The sequence below is a fragment of the Procambarus clarkii genome, chromosome 31 (genome assembly GCF_040958095.1).
Source record: "Procambarus clarkii isolate CNS0578487 chromosome 31, FALCON_Pclarkii_2.0, whole genome shotgun sequence".
NCBI classification, from domain to species: Eukaryota; Metazoa; Arthropoda; class Malacostraca; order Decapoda; family Cambaridae; genus Procambarus; species Procambarus clarkii.
This window is the reverse complement of record NC_091180.1, coordinates 28,477,485-28,496,174: the sequence shown is the minus strand read 5'-3', so window position 1 is coordinate 28,496,174 and position 18,690 is coordinate 28,477,485. Positions and strand designations below refer to the sequence as shown.

The 18,690-nt window shown below is 46.5% G+C and overlaps 1 protein-coding gene across 3 annotated transcripts in view; it reads right to left on the bottom strand.

Moving 5' to 3' along the window:
- LOC123758808 (uncharacterized) overlaps positions 1 to 18,690 on the bottom strand; it is a gene marked incomplete at its 3' end in the record, with an annotated part of 252,072 nt that overhangs the window by 109,043 nt on the left and 124,339 nt on the right. For all 3 annotated transcript variants that reach the window (XM_069334617.1, XM_069334619.1, XM_069334618.1), the window contains 2 exon segments: positions 11,384 to 11,546; positions 12,372 to 12,517. In XM_069334617.1, the coding sequence (XP_069190718.1) occupies positions 11,384 to 11,546; positions 12,372 to 12,517 (309 nt within the window).

Below are 18,690 nucleotides of genomic sequence, written 5' to 3'. Positions count from 1 at the left end.
TAAGAAGGAACAGTGTGCTGTGTAACGATGCGTGTTCAACATCCACACAGGTACAGTGGACAGGTTTACATTATTGAACCTGTATCAAGGGCTAGGCTAACCTGCCATTAAGCTCAACAAGTCATACTATAGGACAGAAAACAGTAGATGCCTTTTCACTCATAGGGAAATAAACCCATGTAACCGCCTACCCACCGAAACTTGGAAATGCCAAGATATAACTCAGCACTTCAGCTCATAATTAAACTGGGAAAATCCTCAGGAATCGTGTGGATGGATGGACTTTTGAGAAGCCACCAGCTTCCTTGTCCCTGTGGAAGACCATTTAAGATGGTATCCCTCAGGTAAGGAAATTTATAATGAAGCCGGAGATGAATTAGATCAAATCTACACTGATGGGTCATCTACTATCAAGGCAGGGCTGGTGCAGCATACACTGTAATTAGGAATAATGCCTTTCAACGCAGAAATGAAGAAAAAGCGCGTATTGAGAATTATGCTTCTTCAAAAGCAGCATTACAAAGCCTAAGTAAAATTCGGGCAGAAAATCTTGTGATAGTCGCTGAAATCAAGAGAGCTGTGAAGGTACTATATCCAACCAGGGAGGAAGAGTCAAGTTTCTGTGGATCCCCTCCCATGTTGGAATCTGGAAATGAACGAGCAGATGGGCTGGCTGCTGAAGGCGACCATATTGAATACTTCATACCCAAGACACTTCTACAAATTAGAGGTATTGTCAGGTAACATCACCGTGACAAGGTAACTGAGGAAAGGAGGATAGAAGAACAAATCAGTGAATCTGTATGATGGTACAATACGGATGCAGCTGGCATTTCCTGTCATTATGGACCAAGAGGAGGTGGCCGCGGGAGAGAATCAGTAATAGCGAGAATTCGTCTTGGATACAAATATCCATGGAGATTCGGAATGGAAACAACAGTGGAGCAGAGGAGTTGCAGAATTGGTGATGAGAGTGACGGGCTCCGTCTTGACCACTATCTACGTGAATGTGAAAATCTGAGAGACATTAGAAATATGTGATAAACCCCGCATTGTTTGAGTTAGGAAGACACTATTTGTCAAATACAGATACTGTTCTTAAAAGATTCCCCCATTTTGCACCAGCAAGATAACGTAAGCTTTTAAGGGTTGACAAATGTTTATCTTCTTGTGTGAGAAACTGTTCACTTGAGACAATTAAGCAAGACCCACCTGTGTCTGGGTACAAAGTGACAGGATGAACAACCCTGCGGGTTTTCTTCCTATTGGAGGGTGTTGTACATGCTGCTATGGCAGTGTGTCCACTCACAGGATGAGTGGCGCTGCCCAATAAACTCGCCCCTCGGGGTAAAATTTAAAAAGGTAAACTTGAGTAAGCCTGCAGCCCGCAATAAGTTCCTCAAGGAGAATACTTATGAACACACTACAGATCTGCCTGTCCGTCCGCCATAGACCAACCAGGGAGGTTCATCACCCACAACAGTTACACTATCATCCACGTCATTTATTGCGAATTAGCTCATATATAGCCACAGGAACCCGCAGCAATACCGCGTAATTGGTAACATAATACGTTTTTGACAATTTATATTTATTTAATGACCGAGTTCCTTCCCGGGGGACACGGGGGGAGGATGCCTCAGAATAGGATCCTTAACTCTCGGCATCCTGAGGACTCGGTAACCCAACAGGTTCGCTAACTTGGGTAGAGGACAAACTTCTCCAAGCCACCACTATGTCAACAGTGGCGCGGGTGCGGATATGGGCCATCCCAGGACCCCAAACTTTCTCCACCGCATGATGTTGACTGGATATGATTTGATGCTCTGTGAATTACATTAGATTTATTCTTGTGTTAGGAGTCGGAGCTTCGATACAACGGAGCATTCTATATCAATGTTACGGTATCGACACCATCGTCGGAGTGTGGCGTGGCAATGTCAGCGCCATCTATGGGTCTGCACTCCAACTCCCCTAGTATTTGACGATATGTAGACAACACCATCTGTTGGTGGTGGCCTGGTATCGGTGGAAAGCCCCCCCCCCCCAGTTTCCTGCTTTAGTCAGAAAGATGAGGTCAATGTGGATGACCTCTGGTGGCTGGCGTATCAAGATCAGCGCCATCTAGGTTGTAGCTACAGAGCAAAATATCGATTCCCCGATGAATGAGTGTTGACCCAGGGTTACCCCAGAATATTGTCAATCTAATTAATGACGTTTTATGTGCGCAGAGGTGACATATGGAGGCGATTGTACTGAGGAAGGCAGTTTACCTTGGGCAGTCCACGAACCCTTAGCTTAGTCCTGCAAAAAGACTAAATAGCCGCCGCCGATCCATGCAGTATGTGTTAGCTGCTGATCTATGCAGTGTTGGTGAAGATCGGCGTACCTGGGATTGGCTAGTAAGGGTTACAATAGACAGTGATGTGCCTATTGTGAAGTTCTGCTAGCAAGCTGCTAGAGGCTTCTGCCAGGGGAAGTTTAGCTACCCCTGTATGAGTTAGTTTGGGACCCCTGTCAGCATGTTGCTGAAGCCCTCTGCCAGTGAGTTGCTGGAGAGCGAAGGTGGGGTGTAGGCACATCGTGATACTGTGTGGGTGAACTCGCCAGTACGAGTGGACGAGGTACTGGGACTGTGGAATCACTGGAGTTGATAAACACTGCTAAAGTATTTGTGTCCTGTGTGAAAGAGATGCAATTGTAAATAAGTGTAATTATACTTTAAAATTAATATATATATTGGTGAAGGGAATTGTGAATCGCTTAACACCCCCCCCCCCCTTATTTATTCATTGCACTACTTCTTGATACAGCCAGTTCTTGAAAGCTTACTACCGACTTGGGGTTGGATATAGAAAAGAGGTTATAACATCAAGAACCCAGTTACTGGCCCTAAGTGGCCGTAACGATCATCTAGCACCGGCCAGATACTACCCCGTCTTCACAAACACATTAAAACTAACCTCATGAATTAAAGGCCAAATGCTCGATAATCCAACAACCAGTTTTCCTGTTTATGAATGAAAATCACTTTGTACCAATCCCTCCGCAGTCTAGGCTCGTCCAGGCTGCGTCCAGTCCCAAAACACCATTCATTTATTAAGAGTACTGTGTATTCAAATGTCGGATTTTTTTTCACATATAAAACTATTATCTTATAATTTTGAGTATAGTTAGGTCGAGGTTTGATTAGGTGTTTGGGTTCCTTGGCAATTATTTGCATTTCAACCTGTCCTCAAACCAGGTTCGTTAAAGCGGCGGCCGTACTCCCCTGAAGCCACAGTCATCAATTTTATCATACTGTGTGTTATAAATTAGTTCGTTCTCATAATATTATTATTCATTAAATTTCTATGCATATTTAGGCGTTGGTTAGGTAATGAGTTTCGGTTCTATTGACGATTATTTGATTTGAAGCACATGAATAAAGCATTAACAACGTTGTAATTCGAACAGATGGGTAGATGGGACTCGATAGCCTGGGAAGGCAGCCCATCTAGGGGAAGGAAAACCCTGATTTTAAACCTCCGCTGCCATGGGGCCATACCCCTTTTTTGGGAAAAGCTTCAGGAGTCGACCTCGAGGAAAAATCCGGAGTTGGAGCCCCTAAGGCAGTTCGTTGTTGACGTCGACCTCGTTCTAGCAGCTCCTGCGACGTTGCTGGAACCATGTGTATTGGCATTTGCCTTTCTATTGGATAATTTCAGCAATGTGGAGATGGGGGGACCTGCTGCATGGGTAACAGCTTCTCCATATCTACCTACCCAGGTTTTGCGCCCTGTCAGGGCGCAACTCCATAGTCTTAGACTGAAGGATGCCTACTACTACTAGATTCAGACAGAGGTCGTTAGTGAAGAGCTGTTCAATAAATTTTTCGAACGTCATCTCTTCCTGCATTCGAATCGTACATCATAACACTTCACCGTTGTGCTGCAAATACATATAATTCAGCCCGTCCTCGTCAACAAAGGCCAAAGTTCATCCCAATGCAGCCGCTAAACCCACTGTTTATGAATGAAAAACGGTTTACACACGACTCGCAACTGATGATGTTCGAACACTTCCGGAACAAGTGCTTCACTGACGACTTTTGTTCGAACCACAACGCTGTAAATGCTTCACCCACGTACTACAAATACAAATAATCAACAGAACCTATACACCTAACCTAACCTACGCCTAAATATGCACAACATGTTAATATATAATTTAATATATACTTGAGAATTCCTACTTTTGAATGAAGAACATGTTAAAATTGATGTAGTGTCTTTGGGGTCGGCCGCTGGATGGAATGATCATACCCTGAGGACGGGTTAAAATAATTACCAACAAACCCAATACACCTAACCAAGGCCTAAGTGTACAAAACATTCTAATATACATTAATATTAATATATATAAGAGAAAATGTGCTTTTTGGACAAGTACATTCTGAGAATAGTGTCTATATATTACTAGTCTTTCCCCATCTCCCTCCCCTCCTCCTCCTCCTCCTCCCTACTACCGTCTCCTCCCTTCATCAACGCCAGTACCAATCCATCTGGAAGATGAAAATGGGGACAATACTTTTTCTCTCGCCATCTCCCCTATTTTCCCGCAATCGTCCCATATTTGCTTTCACTCATTCCCCTACTTCCCTCATCTATCTCCCTTTTCTCATCCACTTGAATTTGTCGGTACAGAGGATGTCTCTCGCTTCTTCCAGGTTCGATCCCCGATGGTGCGAGTGACTAGGCACCTTAAGGCAAGCCAGCATGTTGACCTGGCAGCGGTGCCACACACTGTACAGCCATACTACCTCAGTGGTCGTAGTGTGCTCACTCTTCACACCCACCCTTTCCCTTTTATCTCTCACATAGCCCCCCTTCTCCAAAATTCACTCCTTCAATTCCCTGACCTTCCTTTCGCAGGTCCCTATAGCCCTTATTCTTTTCTTTGCCCCTCCAGAGTCACTCGCCCCTCCCTTCTCCTCTTTCTTCACTGACTTCCCCCCCCCCCCCCACCTTTCCATTACCCAATCTTAAATCCCTCTCTCACTGACTTCTTGTCTTTTATGCATTACTTTCTTCCCACTGTGAATTGATTTTCTCTTCATTACCAATAGTCTAAAGTACTTTCCCTCCCTCTTTAACTTTTCTCCATATTCCAACCACTGATTTATTTCCTTCCCTTTACTCCTCACTTTCTTCCCTCTCCTGACTTATCACCCTTTCATCAACACACACATTTCCCTCACATCTATTCCCCCTCTCTCACCGTCCATCCTATCTCATAAGGAAGTGGACTCAGCGAGGGGAGGGAAGGGAAGGGGAGGGGTGAAGGGAGAGCATGGTAGGGAAGGGGAGGGAAGGGAGATGGGGACAAGACGGAAATATGTCAAGAATAAATACTCTCCCTTTAGCGCTATATTGGGAGAGAGAGAGAGAGACAGAGTTCTGCAGACTTTAAACAATACACCCAAGAAAATATGTTGCTTTAAAGCAGGTGCCTATAACCTTGGATTCTGTATTGCTTGAAAACAATACTGCACCAAGGACTCACAATTGTAGCGAGGCAGGGGAGGGTGTATCGAAGGCAGGGGAGGGTGTAGCGAGGCAGGGGAGGGTGTAGCGAGGCAGGGGAGGGTGTAGCGAGGCAGAGAAGCCAGGGAGGTGGAGCACCCAGCGGTGGGCGTCATAAACACGGCAGGAAGGCTTCACCAATTGTGTCCCCAAACCTCACACTTATTTCCTTCCCTTTTCCCGGGTATTTTTGACGTGGGGACCAATAACAGTATTTTCTTGTCTTGTTCCGTACATTCAAAACATTGTAATTCTCCATACAAGTACCACAAGCACACGGGGGTGAATGTGGAGACGGTTCCCTACACAATTGTCACAGACGGCACCAGACTTTTCTTCTTGACTGGTAGACAGACGCTGTTCACGTCCCGTCTACCATATAATACACCTTGAGCAAGATCTGTCGTTGTATAACTATTACAAATATCCTGATGTTTTTGGGGGGGGGGGCTTTAGAGAGAAGGTTAGACTCCCAGTAATGGGGTTTTCTGTCTCTTACCCCCCCACACTCTCTCAGCGCCACCAAATCACCCTCTCTCAACGCCCACAAGTCACCCTTCTCTCAACGCCCACATGTCACCCCTCTCTCAACGCCCACATGTCACCCCTCTCTCAACGCCCACATGTCACCCCTCTCTCAACGCCCACATGTCACCCCTCTCTCAACGCCCACATGCCACCCCTCTCTCAACGCCCACATGCCACCCCTCTCTCAACGCCCACATGCCACCCCTCTCTCAACGCCCACATGTCACCCCTCTCTCAACGCCCACATGTCACCCCTCTCTCAACGCCCACATGTCACCCCTCTCTCAACGCCCACATGTCACCCCTCTCTCAACGCCCACATGTTACCCCTCTCTCAACGCCCACATGTTACCCCTCTCTCAACGCCCACATGTCACCCCTCTCTCAACGCCCACATGTCACCCCTCTCTCAACGCCCACAAGTCACCCCTCTCTCAACGCCCACAAGTCACCCCTCTCTCAACGCCCACAAGTCACCCCTCTCTCTGCGCCCCCAAGCCACCCTCCTTTCTCAGCCGCACCGAGCCACCCCTTCCCCCCACTCAGCAGGTGCGAGCATACACCTACACACCCATCCACATCTACACCAGCAACACAGCTAACCACCACCTTCAGACACAAACTTGGTCATCAACAAGTTGTCATCAGCCTGGAGAAGACGAGGTGGCCCGCACCCTGTAATTTGGACCAGGTCCTCAGCCATGCCATTGGTGGCTTCTCTCTCCTTACTTCCGTCTCCTATCATAGTTGAGGCTGTTCTCTCTTGCTTACCGTCTATGACTGTGGTTTGTTGACCAGCAACACCGAAATAGTCGACAGATACAGCTGCATTAAGAGACTAATATATCTGAAGCACTTCACATCAAGCACCTTGATTTAGTTATTAACAGGCACCTTACACCTAGGTACGGCCTACAGAACCAAGAAAGAACTTCCACTCTGGACCACAAGTACTGCCTTAGAGAAGCAATGAGAACGCAGGGCAAGATTCCCCAGTCATGTTGATGGAGTAACCATCAACTGCTGCATCAGCAGTTTTATAACCGTCAACTGCTATAGCGGCAGCAGTTGAAGGAGTACTGCTGCCTCTGTCCATATATATATACTTCCTCTGACTCTCAGGATGCAACGTGTATCTAAACCAAAGCCATTGAGTCTACTATAAGTGTAAGGAAACCTTTATGGGGTTAACTCTCAAACGTTCTAACATGGGTGATTAATTTAAGGAATATGGAAGATTTATTATTATCATTATTATTATTATTGAAGGTGAAGATAACCTACATCCTTTCTCAAGCTACTGTATACAGCCCCTTGAAAAAATATGTAGGTTACATCCGAATTTTTTTTTTTAAATCACTTCTACATAAATTGGGCCTTTCATTCAAGCACTACGTCACTGTAGTAAGTTTCTCCATTATTATTATTATTGGTATTTCATATATATAATATATATATATATATATTATATGTCTGTATTCCTTATATTTGTCAGCCATATATGTATATATTCTTCGTGCGCGTGAGCAGAGAAGATTGAGGTTGGTTAATGGAAGACAGCAGAGTAGATGAGAGCCATATTAGAGGAGAGGTCCAGCTAGGACACACACACGAGGGGGGTAGATAACTTCATTTATCTATTATAGGTGGGGGGGCAGAGGATTTGAGAAGGAAGACGCCGTGGAGGGGACGGAGAGGGGAGAGACGCGGGATGACAGGGAACGGAGAAGGAAGGGAGGTGGGGTGGAATAGGAGTTAACAGCATAATAAATGTGGCTTCTTGCATTGCTGTTTTAGGTGCATATGAACGCTGATACACGTGATGCCGTCACAGTTACCAGCGTTACTCCCCGTCCCGGGGGGCCTTGGGGTGGGTCGAGGGTGGTGGTAGCCCTGTGTGGCTGGGGTGGTGGGGAACGCTAGTGTGGTGGGGGTCGATGGTGGAGTGGGGTGGTGAGGTGTGCTTAGGTTGGTTGTGGTGGAGGGGGTAGGGGTGAGAGGGGAGGGGTGCAGTATTTAATAAGCCCCCGCGGGCTGGAACACAGTATTCATCAAAGCATCACGGAACATTTGTATAATAATCCCGAGTTTAAAGGGAAGTTACTGTGTTTGTCCAGAGACATTATGCTGTACCAGAGTGGGAATTATGTTTACACAGCCTCTCACTCTTGCTTATTGTTTACATTATATAATATATATATATATATATATATATATATATATATATATATATATATATATATATATTTATAATCATCACTGTCAAGAGTCGAAGTAAGCACTTCTCAACCTGGAGAACTTCCTCCACTCGCCTGTCACCCACAACTTCCACCACCCTCACCACCGTTAAGAGATACAGAGAGAGCAAATGCCCCTTCGCAGCACCAAGGATCAGCTGACGCCACAAACACAACATACCGCTCTACGGTGCGGCAAGTCTCCTAACATACACCTCTGTTTTACTCGCCGCACTACCAAGAAGAGAGAACATTAACGTGACTGCCTCCCACCAACCGACAAAGCACAAGCCAAAGCCACCTTTCACTACAACTAAATATTAACAAAAGTTTCAACTTTACGAAAATAAACACGACCCTTACCCCCCCCCCCCCTCTTTTGCTCTCTGCCCCCCTAACCCCCACCATCTTCACAGGTAACAGAAGCCAGTCGCATGGAAGTTGAGGAGAATGTCTCTGTCTGAGGACGGCAATTGCCGTTCTTGGCTTCCCTTCCCTAGCTCTATTTGGTAAGGGAAGCTGGCCCCGGCACACACACGCGCGCGCGCACGCCCCTCCATTGATATGTTTTGCAAAGCGCTGAACGTAATCTGCTTATAAAAGTTGTCCCGATTCTTCCGCTCCGCGGCACACACCTGTACAACCCTAACGAGAGCACCTGAGTGGTGATACACCTCCCCAGTCCCTCAGCCCCTACCCTTGCTACTCCACTCCAACACCCCCCCTACTCCTACACAGCTCCTACCCCTACCCCTGGTACACCACCCCCTTCCCCTGGTACATCACCCCTACTCTAGCCCCTTCCCTGGTGCACCACCCCTACACTACCCCCTTCCCCCTGATACACCACCCCCTTCCCCCTGATACACCACCCCCTTCCCCTGGTACACCACCCCCCTTCCCCCTGATACACCACCCCCTTCCCCCTGATACACCACTCCCTTTCCCCTGATACACCACTCCCTTCCCCTGATACACCACTCCCTTCCCCTGGTACACCACCCCCTTCCCCCTGATACACCACCCCCTTCCCCCTGATACACCACCCCCTTCTCCCTGATACACCACTCCCTTCCCCTGGTACACCACCCCCTTCCCCTTGGTACACCACCCCTTTCCCCCTGATACACCACCCCCTTCCCCTGGTACACCACCCCCTTCCCCATGGTACACCAGCCCCTTCCCCCTGATACACCACCCCCTTCCCCTGGTACACCACCCCCTTCCCCCTGGTACACCACCCCCTTCCCCCTGGTACACCACCCCCTTCCCCCTGATACACCACCCCCTTCCCCCTGATACACCACCCCCTTCCCCCTGGTACACCACCCCCTTCCCCCTGATACACCACCCCCTTCAATGGTACACCACCCCAACGCTACCCCCATCTCATGATACACCACCCACTTCCCCGGGTACACCACCCCTACACTACCCACTTCCTCTGGTACACCACCTCTCCACTACACCCTACCCCAGGTACATCACCCCTACCCTACTCAAACCACCCCTTCCATACCTCCTGGCAGCACCTCACACCCTCATCCACCCCTTACACATGGACCGTGGAGGCGGCCCACCAGGGTGGTGATGTCACAACACACATGTTATCCTTCCATACCTGTCACAACACATATGCTATCCTTCGACACCTGATAACTCGCATACTATCCTTCCACATCCGTTACAGCACACACATGCTATCCTTCCACACCTGTCACAACACTCATGCTATCCTTCCACACCTGTCACAATACATGCTATTCTTCCACACCTGTCACAATACATGCTATCCTTCCACTCGTCACAACAAACATACTATCCTTCCACACCTGTCACAACACACATGCTATCCTTCTACACCTGTCACAACAAACATACTATCCTTCCACACCTGTCACAAGACACATGCTATCCTTCTACACCTGTCACAACAATCATGTTATCATTCTACATCTGCTCGTTTTCCCACCCCCTCAAGGAGGCACGAAGATATACTGGCACCTGAAACAAGCGACTCGCTACAGTACCCTGAGGCCTCTCCAGCCCAGGGGTATAGCACCTTACTGCCCCCCAGCACACCTAACAATCAACCCAATTAGGGAACATATGAGCCCAGGTGTGTGAGGAGATGACTCGTTATCAAGTTACAAAAATCCCAACTTAGAGTAACGATAAACACCACTCCAGTCATACAATGTTGTTGTTTTAAACTCGGCTACTCGGAACAACAAAGTTGCAAGTAGCACGGGCTATGGTGAGCCCGTAGTGTACTTATCTGGCACAGGAGCGGGGCAAGTAGCACAGGTTATGATGAGCCCGTAGTGTACTTATCTGGCACAGGAGCGGGGCAAGTAGCACAGGTTATGATGAGCCCGTAGTGTACTTATCTGGCACAGGAGCGGGGCAAGTAGCACAGGTTATGATGAGCCCGTAGTGTACTTATCTGGCACAGGAGTGGGGCAAGTAGCACAGGTTATGATGAGCCCGTAGTGTAATTATCTGGCACAGGAGTGGGGCTTTAACTGACCTCTAGCCATATATTTATTTTCCAAGCTAAGTACGTGATATGGTCCGGGCACGGCCTACAAAAGAAGGCTACCCAGCGCTGTGGGCCGGAGATAGGCGTTCCTTGACAACTTTTGTCGGACCTGTGGTATAGCTCACTGAAAACCAGGGACTGTTTTTTGAAATATAGTCTTTGTTCGTCGATCTGGAACCGACAAAGTTGGTAGAGAACTTTGACAAGTGTCGCCCACATGGTCGCTGGCAAGTGAAGGTGTCCCCAGGCTGTTCCAGCCCCCACCTGGGGGGGGGGATGTTGTCGTCCACCTGGAGAAGGGGGGGGGAGCTGCTCTCCACCAGGGAAAGGGGGAACTGTCCTCCACCAGGGGAAGGGGGAACAGCCCTCCACCAGGGGAGGAGGGAGCTGCCCTCCAGAAGGAAAGGGGAGCAGCCCTACCATACCCCTCCTCCCCATCAAGCTGTTATACCCTCACACACAGGAAGCTGTAAGATCGGAATACAGAAAGAGTCCGCAAGTACAGTACTCACCAGGAACCTGTTGTCGCAGGGCAAAGGACTCGGGCACCACAGCCAGCAGATCCTCGTCCACTACGTCATCGTCGTCGTCGCCAGACCTGATGCGTGGTCCGTCCTCTAGCAGGCGAGTGAGGAGGACGTCACCGCCGCCCACACCGTCGCCCTCACCAGACTCCTGCAAACCCCACAACATCACATTACAGGAGCCGCCAGCCACACCATGCTACAAACTACCAGCCTGTGACCCCGGATGACCCCACACAACTTCCATTATTCCTCTATGTTATTGTCTCTTAACTGTAATCGCGTCCCTTTGCGAGCTGCGGTAACCCGTCCTCCTACCTAATGCGTCCCGTTTATTACGGAATCGACCAAAAACTTAAAAATGCGACGAATTAGTTCAAAATAAAGCACCGTAATACTGACAGGTTCGACACGTTTTGTGGGTTGAGTGGGTTCTTACGTATCTAATTCGGCAGAGTTTTTTTTTTAAAGAGTGGCGAATTCAGTGAAGTGTGAGTAGAGCGTTACTTAAACGGTTGTTTACGTTGATGAGTGTGAGAGTGCCTCCAGCAGTAGGGTGAGAAGCTGCTCACCCGTCGTCACCCATCCGTCTCAGTTTAACTTTGGTAAATCTTTTAATACATTCAGAGTTAAACAATTCAGTAGCTGTTTATGTATTTGTGTCTTTGACTTAACGGAAACTGAGGGATGGAATCTGAGAAGATGAATAAGGGGTAACTTTAACCATTATAAAGTGTGCACATAGCAGATCACAACAACCTGGCTGAACACAACCCACACACGTGTGACATGAGAGTGACGTCTCTCTCCATCCTCGATCCTTAAGTTGTGAGAGCCAACATAAGGTGCAAGGGATGAGGGGAGAAATAAAGCGGAAAACGCTGTGACAAAGACAACTGCTGAAGGCCTATTGGCAAAGTCAGTTATATTTCATGTATACGGGTAAGGTTGACCTTGACCCAAGTGAATGACCCACCTGGCCCGCGCGGTCCTCAGCGTCATCCGTGTACTCGAAGGCGTAGTTGTTGACGGTCTTGAAGAAAGGACCCGGCTTCTTCACGTCCAGACGCTCCGCCCGCTGGAAATTGTACTCCGCTGGCAGCTGGTCCAGGTAGTCCTCATCTGCGGCGGGAGGAATGACCTTCGTCAGCAGGTGGCAGCAGTACGTCGGGGAGCTCGTGCATGTGAGGGAGCTGGTGCAGGTGACGGTGCTGGTGCATGTGAGGGTGCAGGTGAGGGTGCAGGTGCAAGTGCAAGTGAGGGTGCAGGTGCAGATGAGGGTGCTGGTGCAGATTAGGGTGCTGGTGCAAGTGAGGGTGCAGGTGAGGGTGATTGGGGAGGGGCAGGAAAAGGGTGGTGGGAGAGTCATGAAGAAGTATGGTGGGGAAGGTGTGGGTGGTGGGAGAGATGTGGGTGATGGGAGAGGTGTGGGTGGTGGGGAAAGGTGTGGGTAGTGGGGGAGTGATAGGAATGTGAGACAGAACACCACAAACCACTTTGTACAGTAGACGGCTAAATATCTTGCCTTATTAGTCAATATTAGTATTGCAGAGAGACCACCTGAGGTTGTTAACTGACCCACAACTGCCCAATCCGAACACCAGACAAGCTACGGTTGTTAACTGACCCACAACTGCCCAGTTCGAACACAAGATTAGCTGAGGCTGTGAACAGATCACAAGCAGCTAGGCTGACTAATGATGCCAGCATCACAGGGACTTAACACTGGGTACACAAGTAATCCAGCCAACCTTCTTAATTGGTCAGTGTCGCCATCACAGGGTGGGACCTCATCCTCCCATCACCCCATGTGTTATAGGCACTAATAAAACATTTAAACCATTCCCACACTTCAGTTTTATTATCTGTGTTTGTGGCAACACTGAACCTCACAAAATATGCAAACGTGATAAATATAATATTATATATATATATATATATATATATATATATATATATATATATATATATATATATATATATATATATATATATATATTATATATATATAAACACACACAGAAATCACAATAGCGTGATGCATCAAATGAACAAATCCACAAGGCCCTTCATGCATCAAATTCATTTGATGCATCACACTATTGTAATTTCTGTGTGTAGTAAAGTAAGGGCGAAGAGGTAGAACGGCCTATTAACATAACTCGAGTACATGGGGGAGTTGTGTAAAACCCTGGTTTGTGTCTCGGAGAGGCTGCAGGATCCAAGTAAGTTCAGTAGAACTTCTGGTTTCAACTCTTTTTGACCATGTCGTAGCTCAGTCGATTAAGGCAGCGTCTGGGATGCTCTCGGACGTAGGTTCGAATCCTCGTCACGGCCCTTGTGGATTTGTTTATATATATATATATATATATATATATATATATATATATATATATATATATATATATTGATTGTGTGTGTGTGTGTATAAATCACGAATAAAGTAACACGTGATGCATGATGAACAATGCGACAATGTCAGACCACAAAGGAAGGAAGGATTAAGACAGGAAATTCCTTAAGTACTTTCGTATTTAATATAGTACATCTTCATAAGAATCCTTCTGAAGATGGATCTTCTCTTCTTATCAGATCTAAAATACAAAAGTTATATTTAAATTAACCAGCAAAGCAAAGAACTCACACTGGATAAGACTACATACTGAAAGATAAGATATATAAAAGTGACACTTTACAATCAGAACAAAACACACAGTTCAACTTATGTAAAGTGATCAAACAAAGTCATATGTGACAATTTTCATCATTGATACCCAAAGCTAATTCGTAATTACAGTTGTAATTATAAACTTTAAACAAAACTTATACAAAGACAAACCATTTAAAACAACTAGTAAATTACCAGTTAAGTACCTTGTAATACACATAAATATCACACAATACTGAACATTAAATGTTATACTATATGTCCTAATTAGACAAATATAAATATGAAAAAGTCAGTGGGAACTAAAGTATATAATCGTGAAATTTACGTGAACTGTAAATAGAAAGAAAAAGTTTACTGTGTTTTACACAATTTTCAATAGTGTACAATTGAGCAGCTAAACCATTATTATTTAGCAGAGGTCGCATCTCCCTGAATATAAAGATTCCATTATTCTCAAATCTGACTGATCATTATTCATCTCGTTATAATGATTTCTAATCCTTAAAATGCTGGCTTGGACAGCTGTAAGCCAAACCTAAACTTTCCCTCTGCTCCAGTATCCTAATCTTAAAGTTACGAATGGAACTTTCAACTTCTTCAGCATAACTGCTGGAACATTCATACCTGAATACAATACTAGAGCATAGACGACTGACACCCTATCCTTAAATATACACTAGGAACCTATGGTATTCGTATTCACCAAATATAAACCTAAGTTATACTTAAAGAAAACAATGTTGTAAAAGCTTCCTCAATCGACTGCTCGTAAAAAAATAATGGTGCCATAGAAACGTAATTAAATGTATTTAATATCCCTTTGCCCTTTCAGGGGATCGGGATTAATAGTAATCGGACAAGAAGGGTGAAACGTCTATTTAAAAAATTCCTTATAAAAGTATGTATCATATGAACAGGGTAAACATTTCGAATTAGCTTTGATATCAATGTTGAAGATTATGAAAGTTGACTTTGTTTGATTACTTTAGGAAAGTTGAACTGTGTGTTTTGTTCTGATTATATAGTGTCACTTTTATATCTCTTATCTTGCAGAATGCAGTCTTGTCCAGTGTGAGTAATTGTTTTGCGGCTTAATTTTAATTTAAATTTAGTGTTTTAGATCTAATGATGAATAAGAGAAGTATTCGAAATGTCAAGAATTGTTATTAAAAATAATAGAAGAATTGTAACAAGATTTGTTTGTCGTGTTAATTGTTCTCCTATTTATTTTGACATTAAGATTCACGAAGGGAATGTCTAGATTGAATATATATATATATATATATATATATATATATATATATATATATATATATATATATATATATATAATTTCATTGAATATGACTGGAGGTACACACACACACAGAGTGTCTCACCAGTTGATTGACAGTTGAGAGGCAGGACCAAAGACCTAAAGCTCAACCCCCGTATGCACAACTAGGTGAGTACACACACACACAACAATGGCTCCTTGATGATCACTCAGGTGTAACTGTCAACAAGGTTTATTCTGGGAACATCCTCCAGTTGGTCCACACGATGAATACCCGGGTTCTCACACACTCTCACACACACACTCACACACACACACACTCACACACACACACACTCACACACACACTCACACACACACACACACACACACACACACACACACACACACACACACACACACACACACACACACACACACACACACGCCTTTAGAAACTTGAGTAAGGAATCTTTCAGAACATTATATACCACATATGTCAGACCAATCCTGGAGTATGCAGCTCCAGCATGGAGTCCATATCTAGTCAAGCATAAGACTAAACTGGAAAAGGTTCAAAGGTTTGCCACCAGACTAGTACCCGAGCTGAGAGATATGAGCTACGAGGAGAGACTACGGGAATTAAACCTCACTTCGTTGGAAGACAGAAGAGTTAGGGGGGACATGATCACCATATTCAAGATTCTCAAGGGAATCGATAGGGTAGATAAAGACAGGCTATTTAACACAAGGGACGCACGCACTAGAGGACACAGGTGGAAACTGAGTGCCCAAATGAGCCACAGAGATATTAGAAAGAACTTTTTTAGTGTCGGAGTGGTTGACAAATGGAAGGCATTAGGAAGTGATGTGGTGGAGACTGACTCCATACACAGTTTCAAGTGTAGATATAATAAGAGCCCAATAGGCTAAGGAACCTGTACACCTGTTGATTGACGATTGAGAGGCGGGACCAAAGAGCCAGAGCTAAACCCCCGCAAGCACAATTAGGTGAGTACACACACACAATAAATAATGTCTTGTTACTGACGTTCTTCCCCTAACTAGGTGCCCCCCTAACTAGGTGCCCCCCTAACTAGGTGCCCCCCTAACTACATGCTAGTGTACATAGTGCACATGTTAACTACATAGATGTAGTATCTCACTGGATATATGTGTGTGTCCCCCTGGCTGTAGTGTCCCGCTGGGTGTAGTGTCCCACTGGCTGTAGTGTCCCGCTGGGTGTAGTGTCCCACTGGCTGTAGTGTCCCCCTGGCTGTAGTGGCCCCCCCTGGCTGTAGTGTCCCCCTGGCTGTAGTGTCCCCCTGGCTGTAGTGTCTCACATGCTGTAGTGTCCCCCTGGCTGTAGTGTCCCCTGGCTGTAGTGTCCCACAGGCTATAGTGTCCCCCTGGCTGTAGTGGCCCCCCCTGGCTGTAGTGTCCCCCTGGCTGTAGTGTCCCCTGGCTGTAGTGTATCACATGCTGTAGTGTCCCCCTGGCTGTAGTGTCCCCTGGCTGTAGTGTCCCCCTGGCTGTAGTGTCCCCTGGCTGTAGTGTCCCACAGGCTATAGTGTCCCACAGGCTGTAGTGTCCCCCTGGCTGTAGTGTCCCCCTGGCTGTAGTGTCCCACAGGCTGTAGTGTCCCCCTGGCTGTAGTGGCCCCCCCTGGCTGTAGTGTCCCCCTGGCTGTAGTGTCCCCCTGGCTGTAGTGACCCCCTGGCTGTAGTGTCCCCCTGGCTGTAGTGTCCCCCTGGCTGTAGTGTCCCCCTGGCTGTAGTGGCCCCCTGGCTGTAGTGTCCCCCTGGCTGTAGTGGCCCCTCCTGGCTGTAGTGACCCCCTGGCTGTAGTGTCCCCCTGGCTGTAGTGGCCCCCCCTGGCTGTAGTGTCCCCCTGGCTGTAGTGTCCCCCTGGCTGTAGTGTCCCCCTGGCTGTAGTGTCCCCCTGGCCATAGTGTCCCCCCCTGGCTGTAGTGGCCCCCCCCTGGCTGTAGTGACCCCCTGGCTGTAGTGTCCCCCTGGCTGTAGTGTCCCCCTGGCTGTAGTGTCCCCCTGGCCATAGTGTCCCCCTGGCTGTAGTGTCTCACATGCTGTAGTGTCCCCCTGGCTGTAGTGTCCCCCTGGCTGTAGTGTCCCACAGGCTGTAGTGTCCCACAGGCTGTAGTGTCCCCCTGGCTGTAGCGTCCCCCTGGCTGTAGTGTCCCACAGGCTGTAGTGTCCCACATGGCTGTAGTGTCCCCGTGGATGCCACAATCACCACATCAAAGATGCTGTTGTCTCTCAGTCAAATCTAATGTTTATTGGCATGTGACGCTGGTATATTTTTGTAATACATATATCAAAACAAATATCTTCAATAAGCAACATCTCGAAGGAAGCGGCAATACTAGACGGCCTTGAGCCCTTTTCTTAGGGGCTTCTGAGTGAAATTCAGTATGTGTTAAAAAGAACCTTTCCAAATGTACAGTGTTTACAGCAAACTTTGCTTCAACATTTGGAAAAGGTAAGGTAATTATCACAAGAAATTCCTCAACCAGTATAGTTAGACAGCACTTGGATGGGACATGAGGACAGATTAAGAGCTGGGATAAAAGAATAGAGTGAAGTACAGTGCCCAATCACTTGCACCCCTGATGATCGAACGCAGACCATGGAAGAAGCGAGGCTGTAACAATACCAACAAATATACACTCCGTTGTTTGGACAAATATCATTGATATCAGTAGTCTGGGTAGTTTTCACACAACTTATCAGAGAATAACATGTTTACATTTTATAGTGGTGGCAGGTGCTCGCATCTTCAGGTGTATCCTCCTTATTGCTTCCATCTCCTGCTGTCAGGAACAGGAAGTCCTTTAAGCTTCTCAAGGTAGCTGGCGTACCCTAAGTCAACTACCGACCTTCCCCAGGATGCAACCCACAACAGTTGCATAATTCATGGGTGCCTATTTCCTGTTCGGTGAACAGTCGCATCAGGTGATAGGAAAGTGCCCATTGAGCATCTCTATCCTCATCCTTCCATTACGGAGAAAATAAGGAAGCAGTAGATGTGTGGCTCTCCACCACTTTAAGTACTGTATTGTATATGAATACAATGTTTGTGTAACAGGCTCTCCTCTTATTCCTCTTCCCAACAGTAATACTCTACTTCCTCTCCTCTCATCTTTTAATGCACGGACTCTCCACTTAACATCACCAAATCCCAGTAGACTTAATTGCGGTTGACTTAATTACTGTTGACTTAATTACGGTTGACTTAATCCCAGTTAACTTAATCCTGGTTGACTTAATCCCGGTTAACTTAATCCCAGTAGACTCGGCCATAATTGTGATATTGAGCCGTCTACGGTTAAGAATAATAATCAAATGTTTT